Genomic DNA, 19,178 nt, shown 5'->3' with positions numbered 1-19,178 from the left:
GACTTGTACAAGCTGAAGACTTATGCTAGAGGCCTTTGGCAGTTTAGCTTCAACTCAAAACCCACATAATTACTCACAACACAATCATCTCGTAGGGGACCCTTTAAGGTAAATAAAGCAGGAAGCTGTTTTTAGCGAGCCCCCACTTGCTGCAGCTCAGCAGCCATCCCCCTCCACCCCCAGTTCTCTTCGTGCACATGCAGACACCAGAACACAGTTTGAGCCTGTAACACAACCTGCATCCACCCCATAATTAGAGTTACCAAAAAAAGTGGGCTAGAGGGTTTTTTCTGAGTGCTTAGGTCAAATCTGCAGAGTGACTGCTGCTCAGGGCTCCTGCTCCTACCATCATATACTTCCACATCACTGTATTTCAGCTGCAGAACTCTTCTATGGCTCATCCCTGACACTTCTTTATTCTCCTTCCTACTTCCAGTTTAGTCCTCAGAGGCATTTAGTTAAGCCTTCATACTTGAGCTATTAAACAACAGATTCTAGCAACAGACATTTTAATGCATCATCCACTTTGAATTGTTTTAGTTGCTATTTACTTCAGCTGTTCCATCATTTTTAGCCAATGAGTTGGTTTCTAAAGGCTCTAAGTTTGCCTGAAAGACTTCACAGGGATTCTAGAAGGAATGACTTGGATTTGCCCTTCCCATCAGGAGCAACCAGAACTGCTAAGTATCAACTCACTCTTGTAGGTGGAGCCAGTGGATGCCCAGAGGTCCTTAGTTTGACAGTACTACCACTTTAAGAGCCCTTTTTTTCCCCTCCATCTCACCTTAAGGGCTGCAAACTACTTGTGAATGGAACTGTATCTTCTGAACACACACACACACGGAACATTTTCTCTGTGTAGGCTCAATATTTGTTCCAGCTTGGAACAAAGTTAACTGCAAAAAAACCAACCTTACTCCACCAAAACAATTACTCCATGCCCGCAATGACACTGGAAGCTGCAGGGAAAACAGCAGACAGCTGGACTAAAATAATGCAGACTAAGATCATCCCACAGAGAGTGGAGTAATTTCAGAGGTTTTTTCCCCCAGTAATAGCCAAAAAATCTTATTTGCAGGCAAACAATTTGAGAACAAGCTCAGGTCAATGCAACATGAAGCAAGCTGTAGTAAACCATAAGGTGTAGTTAGGTGTGTTGAACAGAGAAGGGTCATGCAAGCATGTATGTGGGAAGTCCCTGTTCCCCAGTAGAAAAAGCAATCCAGTTTTAACAGTTGAGGGCTTGCATTCCAAGTTCCTGCTGCTAAATCTAGAATGCAGCAACACTTAACTTGGCATCGCTGTCCCTGCAGGAAAAACAAAGAGAAACAAAAAAAACCATTTAAAATCCCATTTGGGATTATGCAAGCTCAGAGTCATTTCACACGGTTTGTAAACTCCCACTCCAAATGCAAGCGCGCTGCCCACATCAGGACCATACTGCTTCAGCTTGAATCCCTTCCTCTGCATACCACTAATTCAGGATTGCTAAAAATACAAGCAAGCAACAAAACCAACTTCTATGTATTTCTAGACAACAGAACCATCAATCAGAAGTGTAATTCTCCAAGCACTGCTCAGCATACATTTCACCACACACTCAGGCCCTACTGGCCTCCCCATGCTTGTAAAGTAAGAAAGATTACACTAGTCTGTATTAGATAGCTTGACTTCATACCCAGGACTTAAGACAAACCCAGTGATTAGACTGCAGACTGGATGCAAAAAAATCAGACATGGAGCTCTAACAATAGGCATCTGTTGACACAGCCCATATTCCACACTGTGGCTGGAACTGCAGCTAGAGAAAGGACTGCAAAACTCTCTCCCATCAAGTGGCCTGTTTCTCCTGCTCATCTATATTTTTCAGCATTAAATTAATTAAAAGCAAATCAGAAAATAGGTTGGACTAAAAAGAGAAACACGTTTATGTAACCAAAAGTTAAAACAAGTTACTTCCCAGCTGCATTAAAGCCATTCTCCGCAGAAATGCAGTAATCTGCAGAGATAAAATTAACATCCCGCAGCTCTGTTTAAGCCAAAGGACACAGCATTTGCTTCAGGAAATCGCACAGAAAAAGCCAGAAATCTTGATCACTTTACAACCAGATTTCAGGTGCGGATGCAGAACAATCACTATCAGATTTCACTGCTACATGAGCCTCCCTCCTGAGGCTGCGCCCTGAAAGGCATCAAGTCCCATCACTTTGCTGGAATATGAAAAGCTGTTATTTACCTTATCTTTATTACCCACCACATCTTCTCAGTACGCTTGCAAATGATCCTGCTTGGCAAGTCTAGATCTAGTTGACTGCTTAAACCATGAGGAGTGCAGGAAGTCTCAGGCTTGGTAGCAGTTTGGACTACAAGGAAATGGAGATGCAGAAGCTGAAATCAAACCAGTGCTTGGCACGCACACACTAACAGCCACTCTGACAATCCTCACAGCACAACCAGCCAGTACAGGGCATGGCAGCTCCTCAGAAGCTTACCAGGCACTTGCAGCTTCCATTCAGAAGGCACAGCTACGTACTCTGGGTACGGATAAAACGTCAAACTGAAGCATTGCAGGTATTCAGAATCTATTTAATAGTGGGACACCAAAGAAGTACTACACATTGTTTTTCTTGAGCACATTAGATTTTGATTTAAGCAATTGCAACAGATGCAGCAGGAACTTCTCAAAAATAGTCTTCTATAGTCTATAATCCACAGTTTACTGTATCAGTCTAGTAAGTTATATCACAATACACTGTTTGTGCTAACTGGTCTGATAGCCTGATCTTTAGCAAAGCATCCTTCCCCTTTTTCCACCCCTGCCAAAAACAATGGCAAAACTCAGCCAAATTAAAAAAAAAAATAAAAGAAAAAATACTGTATGACTTAGTTTAGACTCTTTTTGTTGACCTAAACACAACGGGAGCTACCAGTTACACACAGCTTATCAACGATGGTGCATTTTAATCCTAAAAGTCTTCATGCTGATACAATAAAGTATTTTATACAGTGATCAATTTTTAATGCTTTATTCATTGATTAAAAGAATATACATTTAACATAAACCATACAACATCAGTCATCAATTCAAACATTCAGCTGGTTTCCTTACATTTTCTGTCAGGAGTTTTTTTTGTCTGATCACATTTATAAGATAAAATCTCACCACATCTGGCATATACACACACTGTGCCAGTGGATTCACTCTACTGATGTACATATAAAATCCGCATGGTATGTGCTCACTGGAGACAAAACAGCGCACACCTGTCAAAAGGTCATTTTAATATAAGATGGTAAAACCATTTGTAAAACACATATAAACTTTTTCCATAAATAGAATCATATCTGGACATCTGTTGCATAAATTGTGTTTTCCAAAGCTTACAATATAGCAGCCAGGTCTCAGCACTGCTGGGCACCCACGTTGGCCACTTACTTTATTATTGCAGACTGTCCTTTAAACATTAAATGCACAACATTCGTACCACTTAAAACTGGGGTCAGGTGGAAGTCTCACAGAGACCACGTCTGTACCGCGGTTGCCCTGAAACAGTTAAATCGGCTTTTAAAGCCTCTCAGATATAACAAGATTTTAAAACATACTTCATGGAATGTTCTTCATGCATCATAGCAGCTCATACCTGTGATAGAACAAGCTTTGTATTTGCTTCCTTTCCTTCCTTTACATTCACTATTCACAGTGAAACAGGTGCATGTTTGTTAAGAGTTCTGAGGTTGCTGACTGAGCCACAGCACAGCTGTGTACCACAGGTCGAAATTCGACCTTATATATTACAATCTAGCAGTATCTGGCTGGCCAAAAGTTGGCCTGCCCCTGCCAGCATGTGGGCACTTCTTCGTTTTTAATCTATTCTTTGGCAGCTGACACAGGCGCTGACAGAGAAAATCCAGTGACTCGGTTGCTAGGGATTTCACGACTAATGTTTGTTTGCAGGTGTATACCTTAGTACTGAAGTCTTCACTGTTATGTTTTTACCTCATCGGAGTGCACATTCTTGCTTTTTTTTCTTCAAAACTTTGGCCCAAAGCTAACTTTTAAGATGACAGAACATGAGAATAAACAAGGAGGAGTTTGCAAAGAATCCAAAAGACTACATACACTCATGGAGTGGATCTGGAAGTGCAGGTACCTGAACAGCTAGTGTTTCACCCCACCACTTACCAGCTAGGAAAAGCTGAGAATGGGAGTTAAGTCATGCTTCAGAATCGGCACGTGAAATAAAGCAAGGTGAGAGTCTTACGATGAACAGCCCTGGATAGACTTCTCTTCCTTTAAGCCTATTAAGTAGCATGCTACCAGATTAAACACACAATGACAGCACAGAAATCCACTGGGCTATGGATATGGGTATTAAAAAGGGTTGGCTCCTGAGCACAGAACTCCGATACAAGAGTAAAAATCATTCCAAATGCAGTTATCAGTAGAAGTAAAAAGTTAGCTGGCAACCTCGGACAGCCTTTGGCTGTGCCTCTGTAAGGTTTGGTAGACAAGTCCATTAACCGTGAAAACCCTAAACACTGCCACTTTCAGCTTCTAAACCAATACCCGACTACGTTCTTTGATCAAGAAGTAGAGTACACATATATAATTCTATATAGCTAATACTGATTAAACACAGCACAAAAGGGGTTAATTCACACTACTGAAAAAAAAACATAATAGGACCCTACTTGCATATGTAACCACAGGAATTTTAGATAAGGAGCTAAATGCCTTCACTGAAGCTTTGCATCTCTCTGTAGAAGTGACAAGTTGGCTCAGTGAAGACACTGAGCAGCTCTATGTCCATGACAGCATGCCAAGGTCGACCCAATCCGAGAGATACTTGCTCGATGAGATTGTGTACTGGATCCACATCCTGATCAGCCAGTTCTCCTTGGTCAAAATCAATGCTTTCTTCTGTGACTTCTAGAACTTTCAGGTCAGAGCCACGAAGACGAGCAATTGCTATGAGATTATGAGCCCAAACTGTGTAACCTAGGGGGAAGAAGAAGAAGTTGCTCTGTCATTTTGCTACATGGCTTTTTTTTTTTTTTTTCCCAGAAGTACATAGTAGCAAATCATCTCAGTGTCCTTCTGGACCTATTTGTCACCTTCCATCTGGCAGAATCCCCCTACAGCATGGGGAGTTTTTTTTGGTTACAAGTGGTAAAGCCCCATCTTGTATTCTGAATGAAGAATTATCAAAAATATTTCAGGTAGTTTGACCAAGCTTTTCCAGATCTATTTTTTTTCCACTATCTGTAGAAAAGTGGACTTCCTTACTACAATTTATACCTACAATTTCAAACCTGTGATTGCTTTGTAATAGAAATAAACAGAATTAAAACAAAAAGTAATCCGTTATTTCAAGTGAATGTATAAAAGGATTGTCTTACAACTGTTTGCGCTAAAAAAAAGTGTTTGCTTTTGTTATACTAAAGGTAGATTTAACAAAAAAAAAAACCCAAACCATGCAAACCAAAATCCTCTCCAGGAAACAGGGCACACCACTATATAAATATTTTAAAAAAAAATAAAAATCTACATATATCTTGTTATTCCATCTGAGATTTAAAATAATTACAAAGCTTCCCCCTCTTCCCATTAGTATATATTGGCACCCTTCTTTAAAAACACCTACTGCCTTGTTACCTGTTAGCTTTCTGTACCCTGGCTAAGGCAAATGCTGGGCTCCTTATTCAGATGCAAACCACAAATAACCTGGGAACTTCCCTTTATTGGGAGCTCTGCCAAGTCAGCCCTTCCACTGCAAAAGGAAAGGCTCGCTTCTGCCTTCATCATCATTCTGTTGGTAAGACGCCCTCTTAGATTCTGCAGTCTACACAATATTTGAATAGGGAAAATTAAGCTGCTGGGAAATTAAAACTATATGCAAATAAAAGCCTTTTTCAGAGCTAATAGCAAAGGAAAGGAGAAGGAAAAAAACCCCAAACAGTCTCAAAACAAACCACCACCAGCAGCAACCCCCGAGTAGTATTGGAAACTGAAAAATAACCTCTTCAGCAGAAGGAGAAACCCGAGCACTTACATATAAAGTGAATTATGGAGCCAGCAACCATTTTATGGTAAGCCTCAGAAAACATAAGCGTGAGGCTAAGAAGCTGCACTGAAACACCACAGCATTCTAGATCTTTCTTCCTAGTCGTGTTCTTTTCACAGTTGCTATTCTTGAAGAAAGATGCTTATGCTACAGTACCAGAGGAGTTATATTCACAGCTTTAAAACGATCAGGAGGCATTTATAAGCAGCTTAGCTAGCTTCTGTTACAAGGAGGGGAGAAAAGAAGGGGAAAGAATCTAGATCCCAACACCAGAGCAAGGCTAATACTTGGCCATTCTCTCCCCCAGGTATACATGACATCTCTCCAAATGAAGGTGTAGCAACACCTATTTGCTACACAGAACCGCAGAAGGCATTTGCTTTCCCAACACCCTGCACAAACTAATTCCTTCTGCTGAATAGACATGTGCTGGTATTAAAAGATACTTACGCTAGCTTATTTCAGGTATTTCACCATATTTTTAAGTTTAGATAATGCACTAGAGGACTTCCCCACAGGAGGAGGATAATTTAGGGCAATACTTTTTTTTTTTAAGGCCCTCAAACTTGTACCCAAATGTTAGAAGAAACCCATAAAATGCACAGAGTGGTACAGTCATGTGCCAGTATCCAAAACCAGTCAGACCTGGAAATTATAAAGGAAAGGCAGCTGAACTGATCTCTCCCCACAGCCTTCCTTATAATTTCTCAGTAGAAGACAGTGGAAAAACCTTTTTCTAGCACATACAGCACGACCTTCTGACTGCAACCAAGGAAATGTGAACGTACAGCCTTCACTGCTGAAGGTTTCTCCCTGTTTGTGCTGAATGACCGGAGCTTTACTCCCCCAAGCAGTCAGAGGACAGCTTATTCTTATGCAACACAATACAGAGTCATTATTTAACTCCTTCATGCATCGTCACACCTGGTCTTGGTAAGCTGATTCCAGCACAAAGAACTGTTCTGAATTATTTCAGTTTCAGGTGCCTTCAGATTTGCTAAACAACTGTAACCTCCAGCAAATACTGTACTGATGAGAGAGCTGAATATAAATGCAGGTTTTTATTATTTGCAATGATATGGCAAATAAATAGGTGGGATAAACCTAGTTCTGGTATTATTGGTGAAACCAATGAACCCACTGAGCCAACCTCCTCTGCACTGTACTTTTCAGCTTTTATCTGCTGGCAAAGTCTTACCAAACTGGTAACAGACTTCCTATCCCTCAGTCTTAGGGCACTTCCCCATGTTATTTACAAACAGGAAGCACAATCATTTCATCTTGCCAGCATATGTTTTCAGTGCTCATGGTCACATAACAGGCCACCTGGTAGAACTTGCACAATGCAGACCACTTTCAGGATAAGCCCCCTTGAATGCTCAGTTCTTAGTCATCCTCGCTTCTGTGAAAAGCCTAATAAAATTCTATGTGAGTTCTTAACAGAAGTTAAGAAGCTACAAATACTTTCAGAACTCACACACAATAAACACCTTCAAATTTTCAAACACAAAAATATCTGTACAACAAAACGCATAGCAACCATGCAGCAGACTTTTGAACACCACTCCACTAAAACACATTGTGATTAAAAAGGCCAAAGTGTTGTAAGTATTTTGAAGTCATATACTACGCGCACAGAGTATACTACCTACCATGAACAGCCAGGAGAGACAGCCTTGTGCACCTCCAGGCTAGTAAGACAAGTGGATCTTCATTCCGGTTGTCGCTGAGATCTGGGAAACCAGACATATCTATCACATCATTCATTAGTATAAAGTGAGTGAGGAACTTGTCATACTGCCTGGATATGAGGTCAACAACAGCCCCTGAAACACAAGTGATGTAGCTGTCAAAGTGAATCCTCTCTAGGGGGATACTGGGCTTAAGAATCCTTAACATATCATCACTTTTGACATCAAAAGCCATTATATAGACCCGAAGATTAGTGCTGTTGCGAGTCAGTGCCTTCCAATTCTCATCTTCTGGCATACTGTCCAATGACTTGTGCATTATGGAAACACTGTGGACCAGGAGAGACAGTCGATGCAAAGGCACATGGTTGCTATCAGCCAGGACTCTTGCCATTTCAGCTGTAAAATCACAGAAATCCAAAGCGAGCGAACGCAGATTCACAAAGCGCTCCAATTCAACCGCGGTGATAAGAGTGGTATTACCAGGGATGTGGTTGTCCAATAAGCTCAGATGTTCCATGGTGTTGGCTATAGGGTTTGACAAGGAGGACAATGATGTGGGAGTTACTATTTGCAGCATAAACCCACAAGACAGCCATTTCAATTGCCTGCTATTGCCCAATATCTCTTCAAACAGCTGTTGGATTCTGCAAGTAAACAAAACAGACAATGATCCTGTTAAACATGGTTTAGTCTTACCAAATGCATACCATTCTATTTTTTATTCCAGATTCTTCTTTCATTTAATGGCCTTATTCTGTAGGAAGGTGCTATTATTATGGTTCTTGTGAACTACAAGTGTTAGAACCTGACTTTGCAGACGTCCCACAGCAATTTAACCCTCACTGCATGGTGAAAAGGTTAAAACTCGAAGCCATCTTGTGAAAAATAAAGTATTTTGTCTTTCAAAAACAGTGGCACACTATGAACCTTCATTTCATGTATTTTCCAGCACGTATTTAACACCCTCCCACATACATTTTAAGGTTATGCAAATAAGAAAACCTGTAATGCTTTTAAAACATAGCTCTTGTTTTTAAAAACAGCTTTTTGTATTTGCTAACCTCTCCAGAACTGCAAATTCAGTATGGAAAAAAAAGTAATTTTCAATAAAAGGTTGCAGAAACTTGACTTTGAGCATGAGTCAGAATGATCTCAAGCTACCTGCTTGACTCTGCTCATTAAAGGGTAAAGAACAAGCATATAAGATGATTCTGTAAATAATTCCAAATGTACAGCTAACTGGATTTTCAAGTGTCAACAGGTTTTAAGTTTTACCAAGACAACTTGGACCTGGTACAATTTCAACCTCAGACAAATTCAAATGGCAAGTGCTCTTTGAGCTTATGTTTTAGGACATGTACGTGGATGAGCATTTGATCTCAAACCCTGGTCAGCCAGAGGAAAAAAAAATAATCAGTGTTTAAGGGAAATCCACAGCTGAGCCAGGTTATGACAGTTCCACAAAATGTCAAGAAAATAAGATGTGAACACCTTCAGCACAAAACAGCAGAAATTTGTGCCTCAAATCAGCTAGTGTTTTGCACAGAATGCTTCTTTCTTCATTGCTAGGAGTACCTGCATACTTTAGGCATCTAAGCAAAACACTGTTACAAAGTTGTTATTCTCATCCATGTATCTTTAACAGAGATATTAAAGGCTTATTTTGCCCAATATCCTGACTGACAGCAAAGAAACACTGACTCCTCAAGAAGTGCAACAGAACAAGAAAATCACGTAGGGGCATTTCTCAAATTATCTCCCTCATTTCCAAACACTTGTAACTCAGACCCACAGGCCAAGGTGGCTCCTCGTATTCACTAACGCCCAGGGACCTCACTTCTACAAGTTTATTCACATATGCGTTTAGCAACTGTAACAACCAGTAACAGAGAATCCTGCAGGGTGATTCCCCCCCCCTCCTCGTGCTCACTCTGAGCAGGAAGCTCAGAGTGAGCACCTACCACCTTTGATGCCCCATAATCCTTCTGTTTTAAGTTTAGAGATCAATCCTTACTCATCCTCTCCCTCTGCAAATCCTTATTCATCCTCTCCCTTGCTTGCATGGGCTTTCTTCTCCTAAAAACATACCATGTTTGCAAGGTCTGACTTGTCTTTGGAAGTGGAAAAGTTTTTGTGATTACTGTATTTATTATACACCTCAGAACAGTTCCCAAGACTTTGCCTAGTATAGTCATCAGGTTTAAAGACTTCTTTTCTTCCAGATATTCTCTGATTTTCAGATTACTTTTTTTTAGCTGAGGACTGGCAACTGCGACACAAACAAAACAGTTTTAAACACCAGGTCAAGAGTCACAGATAGGGTAGTTTTGCTGTTTTATTCCTAAATTGTTCTACAGCTCAGATGAGCCCGGTTTGATCCTGGCAATGTCTGTTTCACAATTATGCCTGATGATGCTTAAATTGAGGGCAGATTCTCTGACAATCTCTCTACCTCCAAAGAAATCTCTCTACCACAGAAACCTCTCTAATTTCTTCCAATGAATGATGACTTTTCCCTCTCCACTCTCACCATACACACCTACAAATGGCATTGTAATGGCTGCAGCAATGGTTGTTTATTTTGTAATAGTAAGTAGTCAATCTTAATAGTGCTTGTAATATTTTACAGAACAACTGAAGAGATGACGTATCAATTTTGAGATGCTTAGTAGAATACAGAACACTACAATCTATATGACAGATTGCTGTCAGTCAGGATATTGTCTCACAGCACAAAAAAAAAAAAAATCTGTTTAAGTTTTGCTTCTCATGTGACTTAAACATCTAAGTTAGAAGAGTACTGTTCTAGTACTCACACAATTTAACACAGAGAAATACAGTACAGAATTCTGCAGCTGCAGGGTGGGTTTTGTCCTGTATGGGAATTGCATTAAATAACTTTTTAAAAGAGAGATACTGATTTAATGCTATCTACACATCAGCTTATTAGTGCAAGCAGCAAAGTATTTACACAGGTATTTAGATTTGTGGTGACAAGTCTATCAACCTGTAGGTTCTAAGAACATTCCTCAGTTCTTTGCCAATTTAATAAAAAAAAAGATCAAACATGTCAATAGAGAACACTTAAGAGTAATCACTTTTGGATTGTTTTTAATACCGATTTGTGTAAGTCCAGACAAGAAGCACCCATATAAACCACAGGCCATTAGTTTTAACATATTTCAAGTAAGTCTTTCAAACACCCTATCAGGGGTTTTTCCTCCCTTGCACCCTCTTGAGTATATCCCATTTTTCATAAGCAGACTGCGTCTAACTGGAGTTTGCAAAAGTTTGAACTGTGTTCTAGAAATGTAGTCATAGTAAGTGAGTATTTGGGAATTAGCACCCACTTTATTATCATAGTAATTTTTACTTCAACTGCTTAGCATGTAGTACAATATTTATCCTAACTTATGCAGTTATCTTAAAGCTCACTTACGAAACTAAAGTTTAGGCATGGGTTAGTATGTGTAACACAAAAAATAAGCACAGCTCAGCACATGCAAGAAAGTAACATAACCTAATGATGCCTCAACAAGTATACATCAGTCCCCTTTCCTTCCTGTAAGGAGCAATTGTGGGATGTTCACTATCAACCTGAATCCTACGAATGATCAGAACAGAACAGATTAAAAAAAACTCAAAATAAGTTAGTTTCCCAATTAATGTCTGAAATGGTGTTTTCAGCCAAAGGACAGACCAAGGCCTGACTAGACAAGACAATTCGCTATTTAAGCCCAAAGAACAGCCCTGAGCAGTACTGAAGCACATGGATGGCCCTGGACAGAAAGCAAACATACTACTAAGATGCATATGGAGCCCCTTTGCTTAATTCAAAAAGGTCAATCAAAATATTTTGTTTAATAACAGAGGCTAAACTCATTCTTTCGGGAATCAAACCATCTGAACCACTCAGATAAATCATGGGAAGCAGATTTCAGAAAGCCAAAATTTTAAACTCTTTGTTTAACTCTAGACAAATGCATTATTTATGCTGATGCTGAGCTCCCAACACTAAGGAACTGAGCTGTAAAGAGAATTTTAGAAAGGAACTAGGGACATGTAAGCTACACAGAAAAAGAAAGAGCATTACGAATCCATGCTGATCAGTGCAAAAGTGTTATTTTTGAAGATACAATCCAAAGCCTCCTCTCCCTCAGAACAATCCTTAGTCTTAACTTGGAGGAGCATCCTAATAGTTCTGTACTAGCAGAGATTCCACCCACAGTCTGTTACACCCAGCTCAATGATATGGACTTCAGGAAATGTCACACTTTCTTCCCCAACTGCTTTAATTGCAGGAAGTTTCTGAAACAGCTAGTAATGTTTATCACCATATGGGTTCCAAAATCCTCAACTATCAATAATGCTGTCTCCAAAGGTTGCTCAGCATCTTCCAGGGTTAGTTACCAGCACCAGTGCTTTACAACTTAACTGATGCAAACACCACAGACAAAAGACAAGACTAAAGAGCTATAAAAATTTACTTCCTGAAGTAAATCTGCTGCTAGTGCTAATGAACTTGAGAATACTAAACAAAACACTGACAGCTTTCCTTTCATTTAGAAAAGGACCAGCAGGTCCCAAATACATTGTTTTATTCTAGAAAACAGAAAAACCCCCCCAAAACCAAGCAAACAAAAAGGAGGCAGCATTTATTCGCTCATTCCAAAATGTGCAAAGGTCAACATTCACCCAAAAGACTAACTTGAAAGTAGATACTGGGCTTTGAGAGGTTTATGGCTCTGAAACGTGCATACTTATTTTTGTTACTTGTTCGAAGAAATGTTTAACCATGCACTCAGCTGAGTAAACATCTGCTTAGATGGCTCTCTTCAAACCCCTTGGCAAAGATTTGATTATATATTTATGTTTTGACAATAAAGGGTATGAAAAAAAGGAGCTTTCACTAAATCAGCCTTTTACCTGCACACAGCACAACAATACATGTATTACATATGCTCCAAGTTCTGCATTCTAAGCATAATGGATGACACAGTATGTGACACACATCTGTATTTGCACTGTTTTGCAAACTTATGACCGGACCAAACCCTTAACTTTGATGGTTGTGTTCACATACATAGATCTGATCATATACCTACGCTACTTCTAGAACCACTCAAAAAAAATACCAGCAGAGCTCACAAGTGGCTGTAATTATTTCGCTCCTAAGCTACTGAGAGAAAGATGTTTAAAGAGACACAAATTAAAATCATGGTATTCAGAATTTATCTGTATGGAAAGTTTTATCAGAACTGCTAAAATAGTTAACTTAATATCACTCCTTCTATGGAAATTTATTCCAAAGTCAGTAGCTTTTGACACTGTATTTAACCTTTTCCAAAGAAAAACTAGCTATTCTGATGGTAAGCATTCAAGGACTGTACCATATGTAATTATGGCAAGCTACAATACACCTCTGCACTAAACAAGCACATTGTGAGCTACGTTCTTCCAGGAATTCTGCAAATACATAACCTAGTTCTAAAATGCAACTCAAAGTAAGTTGTTTGTATTTACGTTCTCTTTCAAGTTTACTTGCTACATGTCCTTAATTATTGTGAAATACAACAGATTACTTATTTTTCTAATTTTTCATCTGCAGCAATAATAGAGGTGCTGGCAACAACACGCCATCCTTCTTCCCCTTTTGGTGCCATTAACACATTGTTTCTAGAACACAGTGAAAAGAGGAAAGAAAGGATTCTCATCCTACTGAGAAAGGGAGAAATAAAAAGCAACAAAAACAGACTACTTCATGTGAATAGCAGGAATAGAAATCAACTCAATTTAAGAATCTAGATTCTCATCCAATTAAAACACTTAAAAGCTTTCTCAGTCACATATTTCAGGCATGAAAATCTGTGCTATGTTATCTGGTTTTATTATTTTACTGTATTTGATAATTTAAAGATATAACTTACTGCTTAATCTTCTTGCCATCAGGGTCAACCTTACCGAGGTATGTATTTGATATACTTCCATGTTGCTGCAGAATACTTATATCCCCAAAGAGACTTAACTTCTGGAGGTTCCTGTGAAACATCAAAGTAAAAAGGAATCGATAAGGAATCACTCTGGACAAGATAAGACACTGGCAATAAGAACACATTATTACATGGAACATATAGTCTGTTTTGGGAAACATCCTAGTGTCCCAGAATACAGACACATATGGAACTACAGAAAAAGACTGGAGGGGAAAAGGAAAACACAAACTGCTAAATCCAGCTGTAAAAGCAAATGCCAGTTTCCAGTCACCACAGTATTTTCAGTAGGCCAGCACCATAAAAAAAACTTTTAGCTGTGCTTTCACGCACTTTTTAGTCCTTGGAATATGTGTGTTAAGCATCACAGATGAAAACATCAAATACCTATTCTTTTTAACATTTAACACTTCATCCAATACCCAGACAGAATGCAACCACAAACAATCCTGCCTAAGCACTTACGTATTTCAGTTGGGTTATAAATGGGAGCCCAAACCTGCCTCAGTTGAGGCAAACACAAACCTGAGACAGGAAAAGCAAAAGTTCCCGACACCATGTCTAATTTCTGTTACATCAAATCAGGGGAACCTGTTCTAGCTTTTCCCATCAGCGATCAAAGAGGATTAGTGGTCCAACATGACATACAATTCTGATCTCTAGAAGGGATGCCTAAAAAGAAGTGAATGAGCATAAGTTTATGCTGGACATGGCTCAGCATGCTAGATGGTTTTCCTTTCCTTAGTACAGTTTATTTCTAGCTTGCATCTTCTATATTCCTAAAAATTACCAAGCAAGAGACATGGAAACGACTGCGGTGTTAGAGTCGTTGCGTGGCATTTACTTTTGAGATTTTTATTTTTTAAAACTAAGTTTTGTGTAACATTTTTAATACATGCTGTGAAGTAGATTTACTCCTAACATGCAAGGACTAGTCTGCAATTAATTAACATGGCAGAAACTCCAGTTTCATCACAACTGGATACATGAGTTGAATTAATCTTAAACAGCAGGTGCCAATTAACCTGTAGCTGACAATTAAGTGAGTTACATAAATCCTTATTTCTGCTGGCTTACAAATCATATGCTAATACTTCAGATCAGCTTTGAGGAAAACGCAGTACAATTACATTGTTCAAGCACAGGGAAGCTCTGGTGCCATCTCACTACTTCCGCAGTATGAATTGATATTCTACCAAGAGGAGGGGAAAAGAAAAAAAAAGAAGTATCAAGGAGTCAGGTTTCACATTTTTTAAGTAAGTATTAAATGCAGTCTGTAACTGGGATCTACCATAAATCATAACTTTTTTCATTTGAAGTTCCTGTATTCAATAACCATATACTAGTATCCTGAAATCTACTCAATGCTGCATTTGCTGCTTTTCTTCTAGAGGTGAAGAACAAGCTCATACCAAGACCCACATGCTTCCTGTTGAGTCAGGCAAATACTGGGGCAAAATACCTAGATTTTAAAACTGTTTCAGAAATTTTAACCATTCGATATCTAGTCTTTAAAATACAGGACTACTGCACTGATGACACGTTAATATAAACTGAGCCCTGACCACATGCTCAATATTCTATGACTCTGACTTTCTGACAAAGATAATGCCTGATCATACTGAAGAACAAGCTTGGAAGGGAAATCTGTGAAGACATGGGCACCACCTCTTCTTCCCTCAAAACTTGTAAGAGTCTGCTATGACAGGGAAAGCAGCAGAAACCTCCACCTGGTGTGAAAGGCAGTGTTCACAGCCAGTGCCGTAATTAAGCTTTTATCTTCTGATCTTGGTGACTTAATTCTGAGAAATGAGACAAAATGCCATCTTCGGACAATTTTGTACCACCTGCATTGTTTTCATCACACACAGGTCTTGTTTTGTGCTACTCATACCCCCAGTGGATGCTACTGTAGGCAGGTATCCATTTTAGAGCCACCAAACTACAGGACACATGAAGTGCTTTACTAGTATCCCACATTTTTACTACATCTATTTGACTGCCATTTCACATGCTACAGAGACACATGAAGAAGTTCTCTGCCTCAAAACTTAAGCAATTAAAACATCTAGTAATTTTTCCATTCACAGCACAGTTATTACCGTCAACAAACCTGGCCACAGTTCAACACAATATCAGATTTTTGTTACTATCTGCAGTGTCATATAATCTCTATGGCATTCAGCTCACATCTCATCTTTATTTCAGAGAGTTAGTAAAGTGATCGCTATTTAAATAAAATTTAGAAGGTAATTGTCATATTTTGCTAAAAGTCATAAGGGCATCTTAATCCTATGCACTACCCACACGCAGAGCTGGGGAAAAAACGTGTTTTGGGAGGATTTCTAAGCAATTCATTTTCCATTAACTCAAAAAGCATGCTAAAGGCAGTAAGATTTTCACAGGCCTCATCTTCAGTTTTGATCAGTCTTTCTGAACAACCAAATTAAAAAAAAGAACAAAATGGCCTTGCTTACATTCAACATGAATAAAGTGGTATGTCACATACTGTATTGTTATACTAGTTTTTGCCAGTTTAAGCTGCCTGCTCAGACCAACAGAAGAGAGTCATTACAAAACCTCAAATATAGATGCAGTCTACCGTTTTGAGCCACTCACCAATTTCTGGTAACTCTGAGATGGATACTACAATTTACCAAGATACCACAGTTTTACTACAATCTTGCATTTTTGTTTCCACAGCAAAGATCAAACAGGTCACACAGATGAACACACTGCAGAGGAAAGGAGGGGGGCCTGTGCATGTTACTACCTTCCTATTTTTCTTTGTAAGCGGCTAAAGGAGAAACCATACTTTGGGGTTTCAGAGTTGCATAAAAGAACAGATTTTTTCTCCTGAATGATCAGGAGGTGCTTATTAGGTGCTATATGCACTGGAATGTCACCCTCCCACTTGCTTTCTAGAACTTAGTTTTGAAAAAAAACAATTTGAGGCAGCACAGATTACTAGGATCTCTTAAGAGCACTAAGCAAAAATTTGTCCCTCCAAATATTGCCACAGAACATTATGGCAACACACACCCCTTTGGTTTTGTTTTTTTTTTTTTATAGGAAGAACATCAACTGTTCAGCAATAATATACCTTGTTACTTTGCTTCATTTACTGTCATAAATATAACAGGTCATGGGAAAGTTACAGATCACTAAATGGTACTAAAGTAGGGTTTATAATTAAATAAATTATGGATTTTTAGAGCTTATCACAGTCCCAGCGCTATTAAAGCAACATTTTGGGAGTAATATCCTGCTAACCACAAAATAAAGTTTCTGGCGACTTGAGCTCTACCTGAAATATAAGACAGGCCTAGAACATACCTTTTTGGATTATAACTGCCTGCCAGCAGCAACACTTGACAGAGTATTTTCAGTTGTTTTTAAACCAAGTTGCAGACAAGCAGATACTTCCTTAATTCCATCAGAATTAGCAAAGGCCACACTGAAATATTTTTCTAGAGACTTAATATGCAGACTTGCTTAGAAATTAGCAATTTTATGTTGTACAGAAAATGCTTTTCTTAGCAAAAATGCACATTGTTCTCCTCTACCCAAGAGAGCATTTAGAAATTACATTACTTTTAGTCATTATTTTTCTTAGGTCCTGTGGTATTGTAAATCCTCAAGGAATTCTAGAGACATCTGAAGTACTTTTTTTTTCCTTCAAGGAGGGGGTGTGCGTGTTACTGTGTTGTTTAATAGTAGATTAAAAAGCCCACAACAAGATTACAAGGTTAAGAAACAGCATACCATGTCACAAAAGTAGATTTCTTCCTTCCCGGTTCTGAAGCATCAGATCGAAGTTCTTTGAACTTCTCTGCCAAAAAGCTATCATAAGGGCTGACAGGAGTTATGAAAGCACCATCCTGTTTTAAACTTAATTCCAAAAGGAATGCATTTACAGTGATTCAGCCACTCCAGAATTTAAAAACACTGCTGTTTCCAACATTTTGGAAACTAGAATAGCTATCCCACGTACAGGAACATACAGCAAACATAGGAAGGAATTATTAATTATCCTTGCATTACGGATGAATAAACAGAAGCAGAGAAATAAAATGACTGAACCACGGTCATCCCTTCAACAAAGCTAAGCATCAGGCAGATGACAATGCCTCCGGTTTAGACATGTCGTCACAGTCAGAACTAAGCAGCAATGTGGAATATGCTAATGCTCCTTCCCAAAGCTCTCCTTAAAGAGCTAAACCACAATGTTCCAATGCTCTACACACAAACCAATCGGTTATTGGTAGTTACCCTGCAAGAAAAAAAATACATCAAAATAAACTAAAACCTCTGTCTGTTCGAGGAGGTGAAAATTAGTCTATTCAGGAAGTAAATATGAATAAAAGCTCAACTGTTTAATGCAAACCCCCTCCCCAATTTTTTAAATGCTCATAAAGCGCCTGCTGTAATAACCAGGTGCCCTCTGTTCCCAAGTCATACATTATTCATCTCAAAACAAAAGAGCAGCGTGCAAATGATTTGCAGACATCAAAAAAGCACAGTAATGCAAATTCCTATCAAAATGGTAACTTTTCACCCCTGGTTTAGCACCAAAATTATACTAATCTACCAGAAAATAGGTACTGGAGAAACAACTACTTCTACATCGTATTTTACTGCAGTCCTGATCCACACTGGGCACAGAGAACCTGTAAAAAGAACTTTAGAAAGCAACTGTCCTTTTCAGAAAAAAAAAGGTGTACTAAAAGCCATGTCACAATGCATTTAACTTTGACAGCCTCAAAATTTAGTGAGATGGGGGGAAACATTCTAGTTTTTCCAACAAAACCCCAGGCAACATCTCCTGCAAATACTCTTTATTTTAAAACTCCAAGTGCATGTAGTCCAAGATATTTGTCTCAGATTAGATAATCACCACCAACATCACTTCAACATTTTTTCCACTTATGGATTTCCCAAAGATTCAACAGTTCAGCAAAAGCTCCTTAAACGCAAGAGAAGCCCAAACAAGACAGATGATCATGATCTGCATACCGAGGATTGGCTGGGCAAGAAATAAATGAAAACAAAAGTGAACTGGGACCCACGAGCCGTTTTCAGAAATAAGGTTTGTAACTCTCAGCCATCACAGCTGCACCACAGGGAAGTACCTGCTGGGCACAACAGAGCAGAGGAACTGAAAGTGTGACTTCACATACCCCATTTGCTTTCAGCTCAAACCAACGAGGAATTATCTGAAGTCCTCTTGCTACAATTCAAAATAAAGAAGGAAGGAAGGCCTCAAACTACGCTCTTATCTATCCAGAATCAAAGAGGGGTGGTGATCGGACCATGATTCAGTTATATGCAGCTTTCCAAAGGCCATCCACAATGTTTAACTCATCATAAAGATACCCTAAAATACTTGCAGTTTTGGGGTTTGGTTCTGGGTTTGGTTTTTTTTTTTT

The 19,178-nt window shown here is 39.0% G+C and overlaps 1 protein-coding gene across 1 annotated transcript in view; it reads right to left on the bottom strand.

The window, feature by feature from the left end:
- Positions 1 to 2,565: 2,565 nt before the first annotated feature.
- Positions 2,566 to 19,178, bottom strand: part of FBXO33 (F-box protein 33) — an 18,408-nt gene continuing 1,795 nt past the window's right edge. Inside the window, exons 2-4 of the mRNA XM_057428608.1 lie at positions 13,687 to 13,797; positions 7,718 to 8,403; positions 2,566 to 4,999 (exon numbers count right to left, since the gene is read on the bottom strand). Coding sequence (XP_057284591.1) covers positions 4,728 to 4,999; positions 7,718 to 8,403; positions 13,687 to 13,797 — 1,069 coding nt within the window. The 3' untranslated portion in view covers positions 2,566 to 4,727. The remainder of the gene's footprint in view (positions 5,000 to 7,717; positions 8,404 to 13,686; positions 13,798 to 19,178) is intronic.

The sequence above is a fragment of the Pezoporus wallicus genome, unplaced genomic scaffold, assembly GCF_028554395.1.
Source record: "Pezoporus wallicus isolate ANWC-B61680 ecotype Strahan unplaced genomic scaffold, APGP_CSIRO_Pwel_v1 contig_3486, whole genome shotgun sequence".
NCBI lineage: Eukaryota > Metazoa > Chordata > Aves > Psittaciformes > Psittacidae > Pezoporus > Pezoporus wallicus.
This window is presented reverse-complemented; position numbering and strand designations above follow the sequence as displayed.